Source organism: Rhinatrema bivittatum, chromosome 17 (genome assembly GCF_901001135.1).
Source record: "Rhinatrema bivittatum chromosome 17, aRhiBiv1.1, whole genome shotgun sequence".
Taxonomy (NCBI): domain Eukaryota; kingdom Metazoa; phylum Chordata; class Amphibia; order Gymnophiona; family Rhinatrematidae; genus Rhinatrema; species Rhinatrema bivittatum.
The window spans coordinates 33,580,571-33,605,321 of NC_042631.1; the positions used below are offsets into that span (position 1 = coordinate 33,580,571).

The 24,751-nt window shown below is 42.6% G+C and overlaps 1 protein-coding gene across 1 annotated transcript in view; it reads left to right on the forward strand.

Moving 5' to 3' along the window:
* LOC115079140 (acyl-CoA 6-desaturase-like) overlaps positions 1-24,751 on the forward strand; it is a 54,646-nt gene that overhangs the window by 25,646 nt on the left and 4,249 nt on the right. Inside the window, exons 4-11 of the mRNA XM_029582263.1 lie at positions 5,353-5,454; positions 15,270-15,395; positions 15,557-15,617; positions 17,256-17,332; positions 17,730-17,827; positions 18,409-18,505; positions 23,213-23,292; positions 24,131-24,256. Coding sequence (XP_029438123.1) covers positions 5,353-5,454; positions 15,270-15,395; positions 15,557-15,617; positions 17,256-17,332; positions 17,730-17,827; positions 18,409-18,505; positions 23,213-23,292; positions 24,131-24,256 — 767 coding nt within the window. The remainder of the gene's footprint in view (positions 1-5,352; positions 5,455-15,269; positions 15,396-15,556; positions 15,618-17,255; positions 17,333-17,729; positions 17,828-18,408; positions 18,506-23,212; positions 23,293-24,130; positions 24,257-24,751) is intronic.

Genomic DNA, 24,751 nt, shown 5'->3' on the forward strand with positions numbered 1-24,751 from the left:
TCATACCAAAAGGAAGGCACGGTTAAGGGAGGCATCGACCTCGTCTCCCATGCCGATAACATCGCAGCCGCAGATATCCTCCTTCTTTAGGTCTGCAGCTGACCTATTATCGGAGGACAAGGCTGCTGCGGAGGTCGCACTGGAGCGAGAAGCAACACCGCTGGTTGAAGAAATCTCATTAAGCCCCGACGCTCCTAATACTCCTTCCCCGCCATATGTAAACCTTATGAATCCTGTGAGCTCCCCCAACGGGGGCCTTGGAGAGTTAATTCATTTACCAAGGGATAATTCGAGGAGTGGAGGCCAAGCTGTGGGGGGAGAAGGGGTTTCAAAACCAGAGTTGCAGATAATTTTGCCTCAGAAGCCCACAGACATCACTTTAGATTTATTATGGTCAGCGATTAAATCTTTGGAGTTGGCAATTATAAATCTGACTCAAACTACTACAAGTTTTCAGCATAAAGTTCTTAATTTGGAAAGTTCAGTATTAATGAGTGAAAAAATTTTGGAAACTTGTGAGAAACGTTTGGAAAAGGTGGAGGTTCTTCAAAAAAACTTTTGTTAAATCTCAGTTATGTAATGAAAAGAAATTGGAATTTTTAGAGAACTCATTGAAATATGCAAATTTGAGGGTTTTGAATTTCCCGGTACAGAAAGTAATTACCTGCAATAGATATGTTTAAAGAGTATTTGAACTAGGATTTGAAAATGCCACAGCAATCTTTACCAGCTTTTGCGAAAGTATATTATATACCATCAAAATCTAGGATAATTAATCAGGAGGGGAATCTGCAGCCTGAGAGTTCCATGAATCTAACCGAGGTATTAGAAACTTCAATAGGTACAGATTATGCCTACTAGAGTAACGCTCTTTGTTTCCTTTATATTCCCTACTGAGAGAGATACTGTTTTGCGAATGTTTCTTAGACACAGGTTAGAAAATTTCCATGGCCAACAAATTTGGATCTACCCAGACTTAGCGAAAATAACTCAAACTAGGCGAGAGGATTTTTTTGAGATTGAAATCAGAAGTGATTGCTAGGGGAGCTAGATTTCAGTTAAAATTTCCATGCGGATGTGAAATAAATTATTTAGAGCATAAGTAAGTACGTCTTTTATGAGGTTACTCAACTTCAGGTATTCTTGGAATCCCATCCCCCAGTAAACACAGAGGTTGGTTAAGAGAGAAAGTGAACCCAGCTGTAGTCTCTGATAGCTAGGTGAGGGGATTACACTAACCCCCCATATAGCTTTATGGTTTTCCTTTTCCTGAAAACTCACTCTATTAAAGTTAGCTCTTCCTGGATTTACTTGAGATAGGTAAAGATAAATGATTATGTTGATAATATGTTTCCATAAGATGTATTGCTTTATCTGTATATAATTATAACAACAGTGTTTGTTATAATTTTGGAAATGCATAAATATAAAATAAAAAAAAAGGATAGAGCAACTCTCTTAGTTATCTTTGCACTATAGCCAAACAAAAACTGGACGGTGAAGCTTTTTTTTGGCTCACATATTGAGGACTTTTAGACCAATGTCATAAAACCCATGCCAAAATCAGTGTTAGATTTTAGTGCAGGTTTCATTTAAAGCTTATGTTAAAAAAAAAAGAAGTCCCTGCAGGATGCAGGAAGCTAGCGATATGCAAATAGACCAGGAGTAAAAAAAAAAACCAAGTACAAAACTGAAAAAACATGCTCTTTTTGACGTCCCAACCATGCTAAAAAAAAAAAAAGCTCCTCAATATCCCTAATGGTGCTCCCTCCCTCCTGCTTGGCCCAGTGTGGCTGGGCTGGGCTGGGTGGATCAGTCTCTTATCATGCTGAACCCTCTTCTTCCCATATTAAAATTAAGTCAGGCAGGGCAGAGTCTGGGCCCAGGTCAGTCGGGAACTCCAGCTGGAACAGGCCTTACCTCCTCACATGTCAGACTTCTGAAAGGGGACTGGTCCTTTCACTGACTGACAGGGGAGGAACCAATCAGCAGACAGCGACGGAGTGAATACATTAATATTAAGTTGCCGCGGGAGACGCAAAGTTCTCTTCACTTGATTTCTTTTCACATTCTGTGTCGGCCCCTGCTTCCGCTGCTCACAACAATTTGGGAAAACTGATTGGGCAGTAAAGTTCAGTGTCATGGGTTCAATGCAATGTGGAATTAGCAGCTGGAGGGTATGAGATTGTGCATGGGGGATTTGAAAACTGCCCCTATGAGGAATATACAGACGAACAGGATTTTGTCGGAATACCCTGTAGCTTTTCCTGGAAAAAAGCTTTGCTTGTGGAAGACCAACGTAAACTTGCAAAAGATTCTGAGCTTCACGGGCCCCATATAGATATAATATTGCAAGCGTTTGTCAGGCTGGAGTCTTTGGTTGCTAAAACTGAGTTACAGCATCATATTGTGGTAAAATATGAGCAGTGAATTATTGAATTATTCAGTGAGAAAACAAAGGAAAAGTATTCTGAAATAGTAATTCCTGTAGAATGTAAAGTAAATTCTGTACAAGACACTTGTGCTGCATTATTAAAAGATAATATGATGTTACATCAGAAACTGGAAAACGCTGACAATATGATGAAATGCAGAAATTTGCACTTAAATTTCCCCAAATTGTCTAATTTCACTGGATCTGACTTATTTAAAAGAGCCTTTGTTGGAGCCTGAGGCAGTCTTACCACCATTGATATCTGCACTTTATGGGCCGGATTTTAAAAAGGTTAAGCCGTGCCTATTTTAAAAAGGCCCGGCCACGCCCGTAAGTCCCGGGGCTTGCAAAAAGGGGAGGGGGTGGGGAGTGGGCAGTTCGGGGTCAGTGGCTCCTGGCACAGCGGCCAATTTGCCGCTGTGCCGAGGATCGTGCGCCGGCTGTTGGCCGGCGTGTGCAACTTATGCCTGCCCAGAGGCAGGCGCAAAAGGTAAAATAAAGGTCAGGGGGCGGGAAGGTCAGGCTAGGGGGAAGGGAACGAGGGAAGGCAGCGCAGCTTGGCGCGCACAAGGTGCACAATTGTGCACCTCCTTGCGCGTGCCAACCCCTGATTTTATAACTTGCGCGCACAAGTTATAAAATCAGGTATACACGTGCGCGCGCCAAGTAGCGTGCGCACATGTACACCCACGCGCACCCCTTTAAAATCTACCCCTATTCAGATTAAACGGAATGGAAAACCAAAACGAATGATTCAGTTTTCAATTTGATTTGTTCAACTGAATATTTTTGGTTTGGCACTATTTGCAGAAAAAAAGAAATGGGGCATAACCGGAACTGAAATGGGATCTCCCCAGGCCTCTCAGCCTCCGCTTACTCCTTCCGTGGGGTCTCCAATGTAGATCTGGGCAGGAGCAATCCTCAGTCACTCCTTCTCCGTCAATTCTCAGTTTCACAATGGCGCTAGTTGGCTCTGAGCTTGGTGCTACTTTGCCGTACTTTGGTGCTGATTTTAGGGCTGGCAGGTCAGGAGTGACCTGGGATCACTTCTGCCTCTGTCTATTTTGGAGACTCCCATGAAAGAGATGAACAGGGTCTGGGGAGGCCTCATGTTGAGGGAGGCAGGGGAGCCCGGGGAGGTTCTGGGGCCAGTGAGTCCAGGGAGACCCCTTTGTAGTTCACTGCTTTTTTTCATTTAGAGTATTTTTAAATTTAATATTTATTTTAATTCAGCAAATGAGCTGAACCAAAATAAACATTAGACAAACCAGATTCTGAAAGAAAAAAAAAAAAAGTGAAAAAGTGAACAGAAGTGAAAAACTGTTCCCTGCACACCCCGAGTCTGTTTTTGATAATTCTCCAGTGGGTAAGGATCGTCTAGATTGTTCTCCTGCCAAGGCTTCCTTTGATCTCCTACCAGATTTGCTGGAATAAGCTACCTTGTTTATAAACCTACTCCTTGAATCTCATATGGACTGGATCCTTAAACTATTCTTTTCTCAATAAGATACAGAGTTTTGGGGCCAATTAATAAGAATGTGTTCTTACAGAGATTCAAATCTGCCAGCAAAGTTCCTGTCACTTAGGCCTCAGTTCCTTGATAAGGGAGCCAAGTTCCTTTTAAATTATCCATGCAAATGTAAACTATTACATCAACATGTTTACATTTTCTTTTTAACCCAATCGCCCTTCTGATTTTCTGAAGAGCGTGAGGCATTGATCTAGGAGTGAGCTGGCTGGGTCTTTATCTTCTTTGGAAGATTCATTTTTATTTCCTTCTCTTTTATTCTGATTGCCTAACCTGTCACATTGTTTACATTTCTTACAGATCTCCTTTATGAGTTTTTGTTCATCTTGGAGTCTCTTAATTGTGGACTTAATGAAAGCTACTGTACTATTCTATTCTCAGGCTTTTACCCTGCCTTTTTCAAGAGGGAACTCAAAGGTTTACATTTCAGTACAATTCAAAAAAATACAGCAGTACAATTAAAACATAAAATAATGTATTAGTCTGTACTTACCTATTTTGGATTTGGTGTTTTGTTTTTTTTTAAATGTTAACTTCTAAGAACTATTCAATTAGAAGAAAAAACACTAACAATTAGAAGAAAAAAACATCAACAGAACAGTTAACTGAATTATAATCATCACACCCAGTTTCTTGGTTCCTTTACTGACTTTTAAATGCTTGCAATAGGTCACTGTGTATTATGTTTTTCATCTAGCCTGCCATAGAGAAGCCTGAAAATACAAAACAAGGAAGGAAAAAAACCAAGGAGGAAGAAAATATGCAGAACTTTGGAATGTCTGTGGGTGTTTCTTTAGAAATCCAGCTACCAAATTAACCACACTAAAGATCACAAACATTTTTGTAAATATGTATGGGAGTTCCAAAAAATATTATTGTAACTGCAGATTTTTTTTCCTTTTCCTGTATCTCAGGTTTAGGTAACTACGGACCAGTACTCAAGTGTTGAAAGGTGGTCACACTTTCAAGAAATCCACAATGAATAAAGCACATGCATTGCCTCCACTACATGCAGATGCATCTCATGCATATTCATTGGGGATACCCTGAAAACCCGACTGACTTGCAGCACTCAAAGACCAGGGTTGCCTTCCTCTGCTGTATCTGATAATTTACATGTGTCCAATAAAGAGGTTTAATGTACTTTTGAGTTTGGGGGGGAGGGGTTATATTTGCAGATTTTTCTTTTTCCATCTTAAATTCTTTGGCCGAACTCAGGTGAATTTTCAAAGGAGTTACTCGCATAAATGTAACATACCATCGTAGCAATTTTCAAAAGACAATTTCATTAGTGACCCCAGTCACCAGGCGGTGTATCATGCTAGTGGTACTTCCTTTTGTCTTCCCTCCTGCCTTTCCTCCTCATCATAATTTTGTTTTTTTCTCCCAGACTCAAGCAGGCTGGCTACAGCATGACTTTGGGCACCTTTCTGTGTTTAAGAAGTCCACATGGAACCATCTGGCCCACAAATTTGTGATCGGTCACATGAAGGTAAGGACCTTGCCGTAGGACAGCAAGAGGTGTGAACTCTTACAAAAGGAAGTATTGGGTTTGGCCTGCTGTCTCAGTAGGCATTCGATCCCCAAGTCAGGTCTTCCACTCTCCAGATTGGCTGTGGGTGGGGATGCTGTGGTAGCCCCAGAGTACCGGTCAGAGTACAGAGTACCGGTGAGCCAGAAGCTGCGGCAGAGATTTTGGTGCTGGGCCAGGAGGTACACACCTCCTGAACCCCTGTTCTTCAATAACCCAACCTCCCTATATTCGTCTCTTCCCCCTCCACCCTCTTTAGAAGCCTCCTCCAGCTAGCCTCCCGAAGCCCCCACCTTAACCCTCATCCAACCCTACTTTCCCAACCAATATTATCTTATCCCATCGGCCTTCCAGCAAACACCCTTAAACCCCTTTAAATGTTGCAAAATGCCTCTGCCAGGATACTAAGACCAACAAGAGAGACCATATTACCCCCATCTTAAGGAACTTACATTGGCTCCCAATCAAGTACAGAATCCTATACAAAACACTAACGATCATTCACAAAACCATCCACAAGCTCACTCCACTGGAACTCAACATTCCTCTTCAACTTCATCTACCAACCAGACCGACAAGAACAGTATACAAAAACACTCTTCTAACAACATACATCAAAACCTCTCTAAGCAAACGAGCCATGTCAGTAGTAGGTCCAGCACAATGGAACTCTCTACCGCCAGAACTCCGTTCAGAACACTGCCCAATCAATTTTAAAAAGAGTCTAAAAACCTGGCTATTTAAGCAAGCATTCCAATTATGTTAACATACCTCAACACCGTCACACAAGTCATCATTCTAAATCAAGACTATCCAATTATGCTACCCTTACAATTTTTGGTAACCCTACTCTACATCAGCTTACCCATAGTAATATGTCTCTCATATTAAATATATGCGCCTAATAATATAATCATGCGTTTTTTCCCCTTCTATGTTCCTGTTTTTCCCCATGTATTCTGATCCAAGTTTTATGCCCTGTTCTATGTAATTTGCATTCTCACATGCCTGTTTTTCAGTTACAATGTAAACCGAGATGATATGTAAAATTTTACATGAATCCCGGTATAAAAAAAAAGTTAAATAAATAAATAAATAAATATTGCTCTCCAATCCTAACACAAGTCTCCTCGCTGCAATGTAAATAGTTATAAATTACAAAATACCTCATACGATGTAAGTTCGTATTTATATTAATTTATTGTAAATGTTACTTTGAATTGCTATTACCTTAATATCTTATAAATGTCAAAATATATAGTCATCTCTTTATTTCCTTGACAAGTTACCATGTTACAATGTAAAATAAGGCACAACCTGCCCTATTCACTCAGTTATATGTAAACCGATGTGATATCTCGATCGAATGTCGGTACATAAAAGCAAATAAATAAATAAATAAAATGAATAAATATCTTGGTGGGTGGATGAGGACTCCCTCTGCTGCTCAGTATTTGGGGGGAGGGGCCGTTCTGGCTGATTTGTCCCAGGTCCCACATCCCACTAGGGTCAGACTTGTGTGCGGGGATTCTAATGGAAAGGTCACTATGCCAAAATGTATGATGGATGTGATGTAGAAGGTACCAGGGTTAATACGTATTGCAGGGTGTGCAAATCAGGCAAATGTGGAGATTGACATATAGGCAGGTGTTTTGGGCTTCTTACCTTAGATTATACTGACATCATGACCTAGGGCATGTTCAATGTGCTCTCTTCACTTTTTTCTTTAGGAGACCAATGTCACCAAGCCATTTTGCTTGGTGACATCGGTCCCCTAAAGAAATAAGTAGGCTTATGCATAAGGTAATGAGACAGCTAATGCATTCGACTGGTGGGTAGGGAAAATGATTAGGTTCTGAATACATTCTAAATTATATTTTATTCCAGCTGAGATATTCTGGTTTAGAGTCCCTTGTTGCTGAGGGCTTCCCAAACCTGTCCTGGGAAGTTCACAGTCAGGTTTTCAGGATATCCACAATGACTATGCATGAGATAAATTTGCACACCTTGGTATAAAAGCTGATTTATCTCATGTATAATAACCATTGTGGATATCCTGAAAACCCGGACAGGTTTGGAGAGCTCTGTTCTAGCCAGTGCTTTCCACTGTTACAGCACAAAGAGAATTAGAAAATGGCTCTGCTGCTTCTTATGGGAGCCCCATACAAGTATCATCCTGGGATCTGCTATTACAGGAACAGCTGGAGAGTAGGGGTGTGCACAGAAATGTTTTCAGTTTTGGGGGAGGGGATGGTTCATTAAGTTTACTGCAGATGAAAAAAACAAAGGCTCTCAAGGCACATTTTTTTTTCAGGTTTCAGTAATTAATTCCATTTATTTTCTCACCTGTTTGATTATTAGTGTTTTCTATTTTAGTCTGTTTTAGCTGTGTCATGTTTGCATACTTCCTTGTTTAGTTTATTTTTGTTTTGTTACGAAAATATTTTAAATTATTTTTAGTGTATTTTTATTGTAAATTGCTTTGATTATTATACACAGAAAAACAATTCATTGTTTTAATAAACTAAATAATAAACAAACTTAAGAAAAGAAAAACAAAACAAAATGTAAAAAAAATGTTGAGTTTTGACTCTGCCTCAGAAACAAACCAAAACATCCTCCCAAGCCTTCTTCCCAACTTCATCAGCACCACCCCCTCTCCAACCTCCTACCCCAGCCATGAGGTCTCCTGCAAAATGGGGCAGGAGTGACTGGGGATCAGTCCCTGCTCCTTCAAGAATCCTCGCAGAGCCCCACAGATGGAGTAAAAGGTTGGGACAGGCAATGGGAATGGGGATTGTTTGTTTGTTTTCGGGGCATAGGTGGAGCTTAATTTTAAAATCAAACAAAATTAAAGCAAATGAAAAACATTTTTTCTTTTGTTTTCATTTTAAAACTAAAATTATAGGAAATAGGAAATTTCTCTGAATTTTCTATTTCATTTCCAACAAAGGCATATCCCCACTGGAGAATAGGTTCAAAGTGAAATTTGAAAAAAAAGAGGGGTTATTACAATTAAATATACACACCATGCATTTCATAAAAAAAGGGAAAATATAAAAGAACAAAATACACTCTGAAAACAATGAAAGGAAACCTAGGGATAAGATCAAAATGGGAAGCATGGCTGCCCTTGATATCATTCAATAAATGAAATGCAATAACCTTTTGAAAGTTTCTTTTTACCTATGGAAAAATATTGACTTAATCCTTTTCATCCTGCTATATCAGTCCAGATGTGGGGGTTATCTCCCCCTACTAGCAGATGGAAACAGAGGACACACCTTGTTCTGTGATGTCATCACTAGTTATTACCAACAGTCTCTGTCTATGTAGCTCAGTTACTTGCAAAGGCACAGCAGCTTCCTGAAGGGCCAGAGGCTGGAGCCCGAGATCCCTAGAAGTCACTTTTATATGACCGTATTGGGATCCCTTCTAGTTCTTTAAGATCATGAGAGGTCTTGAATGAGTAGATGTGACTCGGTTATTTACACTTTCGAATAATTGAAGGACTAGGGGGCATTCCATGAAGTAACAAGTAACACATTCAAGACTAATCAGAGAAAATTCTTTTCCACTCAACGCACAATTAAGCTCTAGAATTTCTTGCCAGAGGATGTGGTTAGTGCAGTTAGTGTAGCTGGGTTCAAAAAAGGTTTGGATAAGTTCTTGAAGGAGAAGTCAATTAATGGCTATTAATCAAGTTTACTTAGGGAGTAGCCACTGCTATTAATTGCATCAGTAGCATGGGATCTTCTTAGTGTTTGGGTACTTGCCAGGTTCTTGTGGCCTGGATTGGCCACTGTTGGAAACAGGGTGCTGGGCTTGATGGACCCTTGGTCTGAACCAGCATGGCAATTTCTTATGTTCTTATGTTCTGTAGCCTTGTCAGTTGCAGCATGAAGGCTATTATGGCTACAGCAGTGGGTGGCAGATGCTTCCTCCAAAGCCTGTCTAAGCAAGCTTATTTTCAGCTGGTAAACTGATTCTTTGGTGAGGAGTTAAATAAGCTTTAATGAAGCAAAACCTCAGGGAAGCAGCTGACTTCCCAATCGTTCAGTTTCAAAAGAAGAAATCAGTCCTTTCAAGCATCCATAAGGCCAGGAGGTAAATCATCTGTTCTGCAGTATCCGGCTGTTCCACCCAGTGAAGGTCAGTTGTAGGCCTTTGCCTTCAGCAATTTTACCAGGAGTGGTCTCACATATCACGGTTGCACCCTAATTCTTGCCACTTCAGTTTCCAGCACCTATATGGTCTCTCCAAATGTTTTGCCCACCAGGAGGGTGGCTTTTCTCACTACTCTCGAGTAGCCTTCACACTTGCAAGCAGTGGTTCCAGTTTCATGTGAAGTGTATGGACATGGTCAGTATGCCATTTATTCTGTGGTTCCTACAAACCCATCCTCAATCCAAAAGGGGTAAATAACAGTCTTCATTTCCCATCTCACTATGGAAACCCTCCAGTCCGTGTTAATGACTATTTTGGCAGAGTGAATTTCTCTCCTTGTAATCTGTATGAGGCTTATTTCTATATTCGCATCTGGGAAGATAATCTTAGGATCCTTCATTTTTGCATCCTGAAAAAGTACTTTCTTGTGATGAGTGGCATGGAAATTAGCCCTTGGTTTCTGACGCCTGGCAGGGCTTAGGTGGGTCCCTAAGGCGGTCAATAGAGCAAGAGTTCAAGGGCACACTGGGGTCAGGACAGGCAACAGACTGGAGAAGCCGGAGACAGGCCAAAGTCGGAGCAGGTGGCAGAGAAGTGTGGTCAGGTTCAAGGCAAGAGGTCAGATCCAGGTGGCAGGCAAGCATGCTCAGGTCCAAGGTAAGAGGTCAATACCAGAAGATCAGGCCAGAGAGGGACGAAGACACACGGGGAACACTGGATGAGACTGGATGGGACAAGATGACAAGCTGGATGAGATGGGTTGGCTAAGGAAAGGCTGGGCGAGACGAGTTAGGCAAGGCAGGCGGGCAAAACAGAGCTGGAACAGGAACACAGGAACAAGCTGGCACGCAGGACAATCAGGAATACAGGAGCAACACGCACTGCTCGTAGCAGGAGACCCATGGCTGAGATGGCTGTTGCTCCTCAAAGGGAGCCTATTATTCTGGAGGTCCCATGATGTCATCAAAGGGCAGCAGGGCTGAGTAATCGCCTCAGGCCCTTTAAGTGGCTGAGTGTTGGGATCACGTGGGCTTGGGGGGGGGCCCAGAGAAGAGGCAATATGTCAGTGTCCTGAGCCACAATTGGCAGGGCCTAGAAGCTGGCCGCAAAGACCACAAGAGCCCTGGAGTGAGTGAGGCGGCTCGCGGGGCCATCCCATGAGCTGCCAAATGTAACATTTCTGTTCAGAGCACTTCCATTTTGATTTCGCCATGGCTCTAAGAATCTTTCAAGGTAATAGTAGTGGTGCCAGCTTTCTTATGAAAGGAACAGATTATGGTTCATCCATACCTTGACTATTCTTTTACAGCACCAAGTCCTACCAAGAAGACCTTTATGGTATCCAACAGAGTTGTGCTCATTTAGAAAGCTTACACTGGGTAATCAACTTTGCCAAGAGCAAGCTGTTTCTTCCCAGTCTCTGGAACACTTGGGATCACTCTTTGATGCCAAAACAGGCCAAACCTATCTGTCTCAGGAAAGAATGGTTCCACTTGTGAGTTGGATAAAGACATTTCTTGCTTAGAGGGCTCCCGGAGTTTAGGATTATCTACAGCTCCTTGGCTTCATGGCAGCCTCCTTCTATTTGGTTCAGTTGGCCAGGGTCCATATGTGTCCTCTGCAGTTTTTCCATTTATCTCGCTGGTCCCCTCAATCTCAGGATTATGACGTTTGTCTTCCTCTCCCAGGATCAGAGAGGCAAAACCTCTCTTGGGGGAAGCTCCTCAAAACAGATGCAAGATTGTTGGGGTGAGGATCCCACTTCCAAGACCGGGTTATTCATGGGGCTCTGGTCACAAGAGTGACATGGTCCATCAAAAGACTGGAAAACTGGGCCATCAGATTAGTTTTTCTGCATTTTCTCCTCTTTCTCCTGTCCATGGTGAAGAAACTGATTGTCAGAGATAACCTGGACTATGCCACGGCAGTGGTTTATGTGAACAGACACACTCCCAGAGTGTGTCTGTTCACATAAACTGTTTTTCAGTGGGCAGAGTAGAAATCTTCTGCAATTTCCACAACTCATATTGTAGGACTGGGAAACATCCAGTCCGTCTCTCTTTAGATATGTGTTTGGTTCTCAGAGAGCGGGAGCTCATCCAGGAGACTTTTTAGAAGATACTGGATTGATGGGAGCCTTCACTCATGGTCTTAATGTGGTTCTTCAGTTATCACTGGAAGTATGGTTCCAAAGGAATAGACATTCTGATTCAACCATGGTCAGAGGGACAGCTGTTGTGTGTGTTTCCTCCCTAACTTCTGAGAGCAAGGACCTTGAGAAAGATAGTGAAATAGTTTTTGTGGGTCATTCTAACGGCTCCAGATTGGCCAAGCTGTCCTTGATATACAGAGCTTGTGAAGACCACAAGTTGAATCTCCAATATGATTCCTAGGGGATCAAGGTCTCCTAAATCACGATCTGACTCTTATGGAGGGTCCGGCTTCATTTATCTTACAGCCTGGTTCTTAAAAGGTTGCAGTTGTGTAGCAAGGGATATTTTCTCTCGGTAACATTTGCCCTGTTGAAAGTCCATAAGAATGCCAATTTGCTTGCTTATGTTTGAGTTTAGTCTGTTTGAAACGCGCTGCAAGGAGTGATCTGTATCGGTGTGGCAATTGGATACTTCCAACATTTAGACCTTTTTTCAGAGTGGGTTGCATTCAGATTTGATCACAAATTTCTCTGAAGTTTCAAGAAGCTGCTTTCTCATATTTATATAGGTGCAGTTCAAGGGTTTTTCTTGGGTTTCACCTAGGTGTTTTTTCTCATTTTCCTTTGAGGGGTGTGATATCTTTAACCTCCTTTTAGGTCCTTGATTCCTCAATAGGACCTTCATTTGGCTCATAGAGCTTTAGTGGGCACATGGTACAAGTCTCTTAATTGTGCTTTTCTGTAGACTTTCTGAAGATGATTTTTTTCTAGTGGACATTTAAGAACATAAGAAATTGCCATACTGGGTTGGATCAAGGGTCCATCAAGCCCAGTATTCTGTTTCCAACAGTGGCCAATCCAGGCTACAAGTACCTGGCAAGTACCCAAACACTAAGTAGATCCCATGCTACTGGTGCCAGTAATAGCAGTGGCTATTTTCTAAGACAACTTGATTAATAGCAGTTAATAGACTTCTCCCCCAAGAACTTATCCAAACCTTTTTTAAACCCAGTTACACTAACTGCACTACCACATCTCCAGGCAACAAATTCCAGAGTTTAATTGTGCGTTGAATGTTCAGCTAGAGGCATTTCTAAATTACATGCCTTGTCTTGCAGAAATCATTTTCTGGTCTTCTCATTGTTTTCAATGTAGAACAATTCTTTTTACCTAAACCAGTTTCTGTGTACCACTTAAATCAGACACTATCTCTACTAGTGTTTACAAGAGGGGAGTAGCATAGTAAATACAAATAGAGGTCACTCCAGTTATTGGATGCCCATCGGGTTCTTCTTAGGTATTTAACTACCTCTAATCTTTTGTTTGGAAATCTGAAAGATTGTTTTAATTGCAGGACTTCATTTATTTATTTTATTTATTTTAAATCACTTACATCCCAGCCCCTCCAAAGTTCAGGGCAGGTTACATAAAAACATTCAAAATAAAACTGATAATCATTATAGTTACAGGCAAGAATCTTGGATTAAGTGGTTCAGATGCCTAGAAAGTGTGAAGGAGGACCAACTGAAAAATGTCAGGTGCCTATATTCTGTTTTATTATGTCCTTGAATGTCTTATTAAAAAGGGCTTTCCAAAATGCCTTTGGGTCATCAATGTTACGTAACTGTCGGGATAGTGAATTCCAAAATATGTAAGAGCCGACATGTATTATGGAAGTAAGGATTGTACCACCTGGCCTTCTTGGCATGCCTGACCCAATGTGTTCTGACAGGGCAATTTCATCAAGAACATGCGTAATGATCCTGTCCCAGTCATTCATGCCATTTCTGTCGAAGAGACAAGATTATTTGGAGCTGGTTCTAACAAATCAGTTGGCTGGTCTACATCAATATTGCCTCTCCTATGCTAAGAACGCTGACAGGAGTTAAAGGCACTTCCAGTCTGGAATCTGGATAGAAAAAGGTCAATGAGAAGTGATCTCACCAAGACACACTTAGACAAACTTGGAGAATGGTTTTGCAATGAAGAAGCATTGAGTATGACAGATTGACAACTTGCTTCCAACCAAGTCAGGACATAATATCTAAACATTGCTTAACATGTGAAGCCAGCGGAAGCATATCAACATGTATGTTAAAGTCACCCAGAATAAACGGCTTTGGCTGCCACTAATGACTTGAAGATAGGAAAATAATTGCTACAGAGTTGGGGAACAATCGCCCACATAAATGCTTTTGTCATGTGCATATAATTTAAGCATTTCATATGATAATCCCCCACCCAACCGTTCAGCTGACATTGCAAAGCAATTTCTATAGGAATACTGCTTTTTTTCTGGAGCTGCACCATGGTAACTATCAGTTATGATGTCACAAAATAAAGGTGTGTCCCTGTCTCCATATGCTAGTAGGGGGAGATAACTCGCAAGTCTGGACTGGTGTAGCAGGATTCAAGGAAAGGAAATTATCAGGTAAGATTACATTTCTCCACATCAGTTATCCAGATGTTTTTTGGGATTGTGTGAAGCATGAAAACAGTACTTTAAGACATTCTGGACATGTTTTGAACTGATATGGAGAGCAGTGGAAAGTTCAGATAAAAGACACCGGAGGAGGGGGAGAATTTATATGCACATCTATCCCAAGTGGAAGAGCTGCAGCTGGGAGACTGGATGGGCAGATTGATCTCTTTCTGCCATCATTTACTATATTATTATGGAATATAAGGAAGGGTGGATGATCTACAGCCCTGGGACTTAAGTTCTACCAAACAAGGGCAATGTGTTCCACAGACATCCCAGGACGGCAACTCCACTGTTCTGAAATGCACATCATCATGTTAAAGCAGGTCCCCCGACACGGATCCCGTGTTTCACCGCAAGGCTGCCTCGGGAGGGACAAACATGAAAATATCAAATCTGTGTGGCACTTGTAGAAATTGACTCAGATTTGATATTTTCATGTTTGTCCCTCCTGACGCAGCCTTGCGGCGAAACACGGGATCCGTGTTGGGGGACCTGCTTTAACATGATGATGTGCATTTCAGAACAGTGGAGTTGCCGTACCAAATAAATATTTATAAAAGTAAATAAGACATTCATGTGCACCTTTAATTTGTTCTGCACTATTCCTGTTTGCTTGTTTATTAAGTGCAGAAGTTGATTTCCATTTTTTGTTTGTGGGTGAATATGATGAATATGCAAATCTACCCTTGCATATTCTTTAACAATATCCCTGAACACTTGACCTGTTTACAGCCCTCAAGGGCTGTGAATGAATACCACTGGACTAAATAGTTGGGAAAAAGATATCCTTCAGCTTCAGAACATGTCTTAGAAAATAGTCCCTTGCTATGTGGAAAGGCAAAGTTTTAACCCTTCAGTCTTCACCATCTCCACTGGTAGACCATTTCATGCCTTGTCATTTTCCTTTACAAGACCAATACTAAATCATTTCTATCAGTCTAAACCTGAACTCTTTATGGCTTTCTTTATGAGGGCGCCTCAGCTAACTGGTGGAACCACCGGCATTTTCAGCACCACGCTAAACCCAACATCTTTTTGAAGGATCCAGATGTCAACATGTTGCATGTGTTTGTCCTTGGGGATACACAACCTGTAGAGGTATGATGCAGAGGAACTGGTGAAAACAATGTATTTTAGATCAATTTAACTTAAAAGATAGTAACTGGTCAGACTCCAAGTATAACAGCAATTAACCCTTTAAACCACAACGTGGGCTTTCTAAGAAAGCTGATGGACTCCACTGTTCCCTTTTTCCTCAGTATGGGAAGAAAAAGCTGAAGTACCTGCCGTACAACCACCAGCACGAGTATTTCTTCCTGAGTGAGTACCCAGCTTGGAGAATGCCAGAAAGGGATAGCTGTCTCGATTTCTCATCTCATCTTCTTGCTTTAACTACTGCTACTCCCCCCCACCATAGCAGAGCATGCAGGTGCCTGCCTTCTCACAGGCCCCAAAAGGTGCAATGGAATACCCCTCTATTGATTTCCTTCTTCATTTCCCCAAAACGTCTGTAAAATTTGCCTCGTCCTGCTTGAACTTATCTAACCATGCCACCTTATCTCCTTTGTTTATCTAATGTCGGCTTCTGCTCTGGCCTTCCTGTTAAAAAAAAAAAAGCTATGATGTCTCAAATGACAATTCTCAGGCACTTCATGAACCAATCAGATCTCTTTCCATGTAGCAGCACTGTTTCAAATGTGGCTACTTCCATGGGTTCAGGAAAATTGCAGGGGAGATACTTAAACGTAACCCCAGACAGTACACAAGCTCTAATACTGAGGCCAGCAGTTCTCCACTCACTTGCACAGTCTGTGTAGCCCTAGACTTACAGGATTCTCCATATTGGGGAGGGGGGGGGGGAGAGAATAACCTCCTGGGCATCAATGAATTGACTCTAAGGTGCCAATAATTCAGCTGGAGTCAAACTGTTGTTCCAACTCAGCTCTACTGATGAATCAAGTTAAACATGAAATATGGCATTCTGTACGAGTCGATTTCAGGAAGCATTCAATAAACAAGATCAGTTTGGTAAATCTGTGGTTTCAATGAGATATATCATCCTCTCAACCATCAGGGTCCAGTTCTGTTACGGAATGAATATTGGGGCACCTCCTGGAGAAAGGTACCTTGGATCCAGTGTTTGATACCAAGTTCTCCTATGCTCCTTTCCTCCTTCAATGCACTTGAAAAGACCTCCTGGATTCTGCTCTGAAAGCTGGCATCTGTAGTGGCCAACACCAAAAGGGAGCCAGTGCTCTCTCTTCACCTGCTTCCTCTCTCCCCTTGGATACTGGATGAGTATTCTCACCTCCTTCCAGATTTCTGTTGTGTGTCTCTGCATTTCTCGGACAGAGAGAACCAGTTGAGTGAGCTCCAAAATCCCCCATTAACCAAAGCTTCCTTTCTAAAAACAGGGGGGAAAAAAGTCATCTTTCCACTTGAAACACAATAACCCAGTTCAGGAAGTAAGTCACATTTTCTACCTCCCATGTCCTCAAAGGTTGGGGCCAAGTAGTTCTAGATGAAAACAGGAGCTAACGAAAAACACTCCTCTCCCTTCTATTTCCTACTCAAAAATTCACAACTTTAGCTTTATTAAAATGTATGAATCGCTTAACATGAATCTAAGCGATGGACAAATAAAACAATCATAAAGATCTAGAAGTACCCGTCCTCCATAGATTCAGGGAAAAGCCATTACTGCAACCTCACATGTTCTAAACTCTACAGGTAACAGCTTGGTGGGGATCCCAATAGAACCCTAGAGAAAGAATTTCAAGAATGCCTTGTTTACACTTTTTAAATCGATGGAGGATGAATGTTTCTGTTTGCACTTTTGAAATACCAAGGGTACAGTTTCCCATTAATTGTTTACTTCCTTTGGTAGAGCAGATATCTTTCTCACTCTTGTGTCTGTGGTTCCTTCAATCAGCCAAATCTCTCCTTCTTTTCTTGCAGTTGGGCCACCTCTTCTCATCCCAATCTATTTCACCATCCAGATCTTTAAAACCATGGTTGACCGTAGGGATTGGGTGGTAAGTACTTGAGTGGCGAGAAGGCGTCTCGGTAGAGCAGTTTGTAGGTACGGTGAGAGGAGAAGTATGGAGAAGATATGTTAAGGGTGGGAGGAGCGTGCACAGGGATGAATGTTTGTGGACGCTTCCTTGGGCATTGTGGCGAGAAGGAGATTGACTTGGGTTGCTAAATGGCTTGGATTTTCTATTTGTCCATTTGAAGTTTAGCCTCTTTGGTCTCCACTGGCACTAGGTCTGTGCCCCTTGGCATCATGATATTCTTGTGTAAAGCAGACACCTTTTATTAGAAAATATGTTTTAAAATAGAACTTTTTCAGTTCTCTTCTTTTGAATAAGATGTGTCACTGCTGGTTAATATGAGGAAGATTCCCTGTAACTCAGAAACTCTCTCTTCTAGGATCTTATCTGGTGTTTTTCCTATTACACTCGTTATTTCTATACTTACATCCCTTTCTACGGAGTCCTGGGATCCTTAGTTTTTCTCAATATTATTAGGTGAGTGTATTCAATGATTTGTAGTTTATGTTTTGCTCTTTACCTTCCCCAGTTACACGTCCCTATCCATGCAGCAACATTGCCAGACACTTAAGCCATCCTTTCTTCGATTTTCTACTGTACCCTCCCTCCCCGTTTCCCTTCTACTTCATGCTTTGTTCATCCTCAAAGGACAATTAGGATATGGGCCAGGGATACAAAGCTGCCATCTCATTTACAAAGGATTGTGGGAACACTGGGGTTACTCTTTTGCACCTGCATGGAAGCGGGTACAAAGTATATGCCTGAAAGTACACGTGGTGATGTGAAAATGCAATCACTTTTCCCAGAGCCACCTGAATTCCTTGATTAGAACTTGGCAGGGCAAATTTGACTCAGAAGCTGCTGGGCTAATTTATTTAACAGACTTTCTTTCACAGCATATCTATCTGCCTGACTTAGATTCTGTCTAGAATTTAAATTAATTAGCTGAGTCATTACTAGGCGTATAGTATAAGTGGTGTGTCCTTGGGTTTAATCAGAATGCCTTCTACCATAACATTTCTGGCTCTTCGTCATTAATGCCTTCATGTTTTGGGCAGGTTCATCGAATCTCACTGGTTTGTGTGGGTGACGCAGATGAATCACATTACTATGGAAATAGATAAAGAGAAATACAGAGACTGGCTCAGCTGTCAGGTGAGTGCTTGGATTCCAAACTGGAGCTCTCAGTGTCCCTGTCAGCTCCTGGGCTCCCACTTACTCTTTCTTGTTAAAGGTTACCAACTGCAGGGGTCCCATTACCTCTTAAATCGCCAATATAGGCCATAATGTTGCTCTTATAATAGGAAACCATAGTAGAAGCTCCCCTGGACCTGACCTGCCCTGAGTAGACAGAATCCTGCCTGTTCTTCCAGCCTCATGAGACTTGTAGAGAAGCATCAGGCAGAGAGTCTTCCATGGTCAAAGTAAGAAGACTTCTTGTCCAATCAGACTTCTTGTTCCTGGCTGAATGATTCCTTTTTTAAACTCTTTATTTAACAACTTTCAAGAAAACATGACAACCAACCAACATCATGACATAGTGTCACAAAATGGAATAAAATGTACATTACAAGCAGCTATATAGGTTCATAGCTTATCATGAATCAGTATTCAATAGCAGACTCTTTTTTTTTCCAGATTATAAACTGGAAGTCAAGCCCATACTAGTCCATGTAACATTCCCAGATTTGTTGATATTTAAAGTTGTTTACCTTCTAAATCATAGTGCAAATTTTCAATATCCCTAACTTGGTCACACCAATAGTCTAGTTTGGGATTTCATTTTTTAAATGTTGCAATAGTAAATCTTTCAGCCAGTACCAACTGGTCTACCAGGGATCTATGTTTACCTAGGACCAAAGATCCCTGCCAAATTCCCAGCAGTTCTAATTTTGGCTGAAAATGAACCAGAAGATTCAGAATGTTACAGGTCTCCAGAACCAGGATACCCCCTAGCAGAACAAACACCTATGGCTATAGGTGTCTGCTTATCACAACCTCGCCAGCATGATGTATCTATATTAGGAAATAGTCTAGCATAGAAGGTTGAGGACAATAACTTTGATGAAGCAAGTTAACAACTAGTTTGATTCTCTAATAGGAAATAGAAATACGATGGACAGTCTTCCATAGTCCTCTGTATTCTTTTACAGTGAGGATGGTACCTAAGTCTTCATTGCATTTGTCTATGAGATTTTGAGGTGTGTCCTTCCCAACCTTCTGCAAACGAATGGCCCAGTATGTATACAGAGGCATCCAAATCACATAAAAAGGTTTCCATTCCACTGAGCTGGAGAAGGAGGCCCTGTAAATCTAATTATTTCCCAGAGCCTCTCTCAATTGCAAGTAATCCACGTGCGAGTCATCCTGTAGCTCGTGGTCCTCAACAAGCTTTTGGAAAGCAAGAAACCCATTGTCCCACAACTAGGCCACAACCACTGCTTAAAGGTGGGGGAAAACTGCAACTAGAAATACACACATTTTTGTAAATAGGAGGTTGGAAGTATGTTTTCATTACCAATAAGGCATTTGTTTGCCTGTCTTCAAATTTGCAGAGCGTGCATGAGGCTTGGACTATTCACCTGCTCCTGGGCAAAGGTGCAGGCATGAACACAAGCACAGCTAAAGTAGCCTCAGAAGCTTGTTCTCGTTCTATGGCCAGTCACCCGGACTCTTTATCATTGAAACAGTTTTTCAACAAATCAGAGCGTAGTCAGCTTTATTCTCACTGGCTTGTGTTTCCAAATACATACTCAGATGAGTAAATGTAAGTCAACGAGCACTTGCACTGGGGACATGGGAGAATGTTCATCTTAACCAGGTTCTTTCTACCCGCCCATGAGATGTGTATATCCTCCCAGTGCCTTAAATGTGGTTTAATATTCGCAAGAAGAGGAGAGAAGTTTTTAGAATAGTAATCCTTATAATCCCTGGTTACTCAGCTACCCAGCTATTTGAACCACTTCCATTCCAGACAAACAGGGAACACTAACCTGTTTCCTTATGGAACACCTCAGACTTGTCAGAATTCAACTTATATCCAAGTAAGACTCCATATCAGGACGCTAGATCCAAAAAAGCAGACCCTGAGCAGTCATAAAAAGAACAAGGTCATCAGCATAAAGCGAGGCCTTGTGCTTCCTTCCCCCCAGCCTGTTGCCTTTTATGGCAGTTCTGAGCCTTATGGCTTCTGCCAGGGGCTCAGGGCCGAGAGTGGGCATCCCTGCCTTGTGCCCCACTTAATAGGAATAGAGGAAGTTAGTGGGCCGTTTAGTACCAAGCATAAGAAAGCCATAAACCGGTGAGGAAATCCAGGCTCCTTCAGGACTTTCTAACACTTATTGGCCTTCTTTTTAACCACTTGTGAAGTGTAGCGGGGGTGTGAGCCCTTTGTGCTGTGGCATAATTGACACAGCCTCGAGGGCAAACCCACGAGGCCTACATTGGCAGCTGGTGAACGCGTTCTGTAGCAGGAAATTCTGGGCCTTCACCTCTATCTGCTGCCTCTCCTGCAGGTTGAGTACTTAGGTGCTGGCGGCCGGCAGGACTTAGGTGGGTCCCTAGGGTGGTGAAGAGAACTAGAGTCCAAAAGCTCACCGGGGTCAGGGCAGGCTAACGGAGTCAGAGACAGGCCAAGGTCAGAGTAGGCAGATAGCAAGAGTGATTAGGTCCAGGCAAGGGGTTCAGGTCCAAGCAAGAGGTCAAGATCTGGAGATTCAAGCTGGTTGAACACACCACAAAGCCACTGGACAAGGCAGATAGGACAAGGCAAGGTTGGATTCAGGAATGCAGGAGAACAGGAACCAGGCACCTGCAAGCAACACCTCCTGCAAGGCAGAAGACCCATTGCTGAGGCGAGGTAATGCTGCAGGGTCCTTGCTTAAATAGCCCATCGAGCTGATGTCATCGGGAGGCGTCGCTCAGTGTTTCCCACCACGGGGCCTATATTGCTCGTGCGCATGTGCACGCTTAAGGGAAGGCGGCAGCGACGGTTGGTAGCGTGTGGCGATGATGTTCTGCTGTGACAGGAGACCTCCAGCAGCATCAGCGAGTGCAGCGGCTCATCGCGCAGTCCTGTAGACCGCCAAACGTAACACCATTCTAGCCAAAAAGGAGCCAGGTTTATCTCCCCATTCATAAAATTTCAGTTTAGCATATTGGCGTGCTCTGCCTATTTTGGCCATTTCAAGATTTTAGGTCTCTACTGCTCCAGGATTCTCAACGCGCACAGGGAACAGTCAGGTTTATGCTGCAATTCCAACTTGTGAATCTTTAACATATGGTCATCAACTCGTTGTCTATGAAGTTTCGATAAGTGACTTGCACAGGAGCTTATCCTATCATGGTGTCCCATCTCAGTGCAAGCAAGTAATCAGCTTCAGGATTAAAAGCATTACATCCAGGAAAGGGACCAGGTCCTGCACAACCGGGTGGGCGAACTGTGCATTTGCATGGGGTGGCACGCCTAGGGGAGCAGCAGCAGGAGAGGTTGCGGGGCCGCTGGTGGAGCAGCCCCAGTGGTCAAAAATGGAGAGGGTGCGGGCTTCCGGAAGAGCCCAGCCCGCTGGTGGCCGAAATGAACAGAGGCTGCAGGCCACCAGTGGAACCCAACCTACCAGTGGCCAAAATGAGGAGAGGCCATGCTGCCAGCGTCTGAAAATGAGGAGAGGCTTGTTGCTGGAGGCAGCCATGGAACAGCCTGCCTGGATGTGTAAGAGAGAGAGGAAGAAAGCCTGCCTGTGTGTGTGTGTTTGTTTGTGAGAGGAAGCTTGCCTGCATGGGTATGGGTGATGGTGTGTGTATGCATGAATGGGAGCATGCCTGGGATGTATTTGTGAATGAAAGCCTGCATGGGATGTATGTATGTATGTGTGAATGGGAGCCTGCCTGGGGGTGTGTGTGTGAGAATGGGAGCCTGCCTTGTCTGTGTGTGTGAATGGGAGCCTGCTTGGGTTGTGTGTGTGTGTGTGTGAGCGTTCCCTTCCTCTCCCCCATTAATGCACGACATTCTCAGGGCACCTAGAAATAAAATTATTGCTCGGTGTTCGATGTTTCTGCTGTTTTGAAATATTTTATTGGTGTTTGGGAAATTTTAGATATTCTATTCATTAATAGGTTTAAAATAGTTATTCCTTTTTATGAATATGATTTTACTATTATGATTGATGATTATATTCTTGATTTTATTATTTAATGTTTTTATGAAGAATGGTAATGTTTCTGTTTTTCCATTGTGTTCTGCACACAGAGGCTGGCTTATTGTGGGTTCCAGTTCAGTTCTTCTCTTCTCGTTTCTGTTTATACTTTTTGGTCTATTTATTCTATATTTGGTCAGAGTTGCTTTGTCCACAATAATACTCAGACGCGAATCCAGCTTTGCTGTGATTTTAGTGGCAAAGGCATCCAGCCTTTTAACATAGTGAGGGCCATCAACCTGCTCTGTTTCCAGTGCATCAAATTTCTCCTCAGAGGCCGGGCCCTCTGCCAGAGTCACCGCATCCATTGTAGTTTTAAAAGCAAATTTTATAGCTTTAGAGCCTTGGTCATCCTATAGTTCAGGAATGGACTAGCTGGATTTATCATTAGAGAATGACATTGTACAAAACATCATTCATGCCAGGGAGTACCCCAGCCTGGCTGACAGTCGGCCATCTTGAAATCTAAGCCAGGACTTCCTCTTTGTCAGCTTTCAAAGGAAGAGGCGGAATATTAAATGTTTTTATTTCTAGTTTATTTTATTTATGAAGAACTGGTAACTTTGGAAATCTTAAGGCCATTTTGGAGATATATATATATGGTTGGTTGGGATTTTCAGTGTTTGCCTTGCTCTCACCTCACTGTCTTGGCTTCTTGTCTCTACAGTTGGCGGCTACATGCAACATTGAGCAATCCTTTTTCAATGACTGGTTCAGCGGACATCTGAACTTCCAGATTGAGCACCAGTGAGTAAATCCCCTCCCATGCAGAGCCTGTCTCCTTTCCTTCTCTGTCTCCCTCAGATGCCGGCCTCTAACCCGTTCCCCTATCCTTTGTTGTTTTCCTTGTTCCAGTTCCTCAGGCACACTCCCTATAAACCAGTTCTTATCCCATCCAAATCTTACGGCAGAGAAAGGTATTGCTTGTCCTTAAAGGAGCAGTGGTTTTTGCTTAGGCTGTAGTTGCATGTGTAATGTAAGGTGACAAGCAACTATATTTCCAGCAAGACTTTGACTTTCAATATTCCAGTCCACCTGACGTACAGAATCTGTGAGGTCAAGTCAATCAAAATTCTCATGGTTCCATACAAACTCTGAGGACAAGTGAATCCTAGTAACGTAGTAAATATTCTGTAACCCATTGAGAACCTAAATCTTTGTCTCAAATATACAGTATATATATATATATATAAATATAATATATATACTGTATATAAAATAAAAATTCTTTTGCAGCCAGGATGCCATACATCAGTATCATGATAAAGTTAACTCTCTCCATAGACATGCCTGTGCTTCTGGCACTGTATAGCCCCTTTATTGGGATAAAGTATCCCTACAGCCATGTAATATGAGCCTGTGCTATCTTGACATGGTGGAGATGTACTGTCTGCCCCCACAGGTCAGTGCAATGTTTGAGCCATGCACACGGACTGGAAGCACAGCTCCTGAAGGGCCTTGCTTATTTCTGAGAGGGGGTTGGGGGGGGGGGGGTCCTGATACTGTCCATGTAACAGGGTAGGATTTTCCTGTCTTCCAAGATTGTGGGCTCATTTCCTTCCCCTCTTTTTTTTTTTTCCTCTAGCTTGTTCCCCACCATGCCACGTCACAATTACCAGAAGATTGCACCCCTGGTGAGGTCCCTTTGCAGCAAGTATGGTGTGAATTATGAGGAGAAGCCGATGCTGAAGGCATTTCGAGACATTGTGACGTAAGGAACCCTACAGGACAGAAGTTCTTTTTTTTTTCAGCCAGTAGGGGGCAGTGCCAGTCAGACCCATCCACCTGTTAGATTAGCATCCACTGACTATGGATGTCTTCCCAACTCTGGGCAGTGCCAGCTGCTCAAATCTTTCTCCACTAAAAGAAACACTGCAGATGTCTCTCTCAACCACTGCATGGCCTATGATGGTGTTTCCCAACCTCTTCCAGTCCAAGGCCCGGTGCACCAGTCTCCACAGAGCAGGCAGTTTGGAAAGGGCCAACCGATTCAAGATTCACATAACTTTATTGGCATGACAAGTTTACATGTGCTGCCAAAGTAGAAGAAGAGCTTGGGACGCACTGAACGCTCCACCAGCTGCCTTCACTGCTGCTGCTGCTCCCAAAACACTCAGAGGTCAATATTCAAAACAGGTTCAGCATTATTGAGCCGCAGACATATAGCTTATGAGGTTAAGTAGTGACTGCTGAATATGTGCCTATG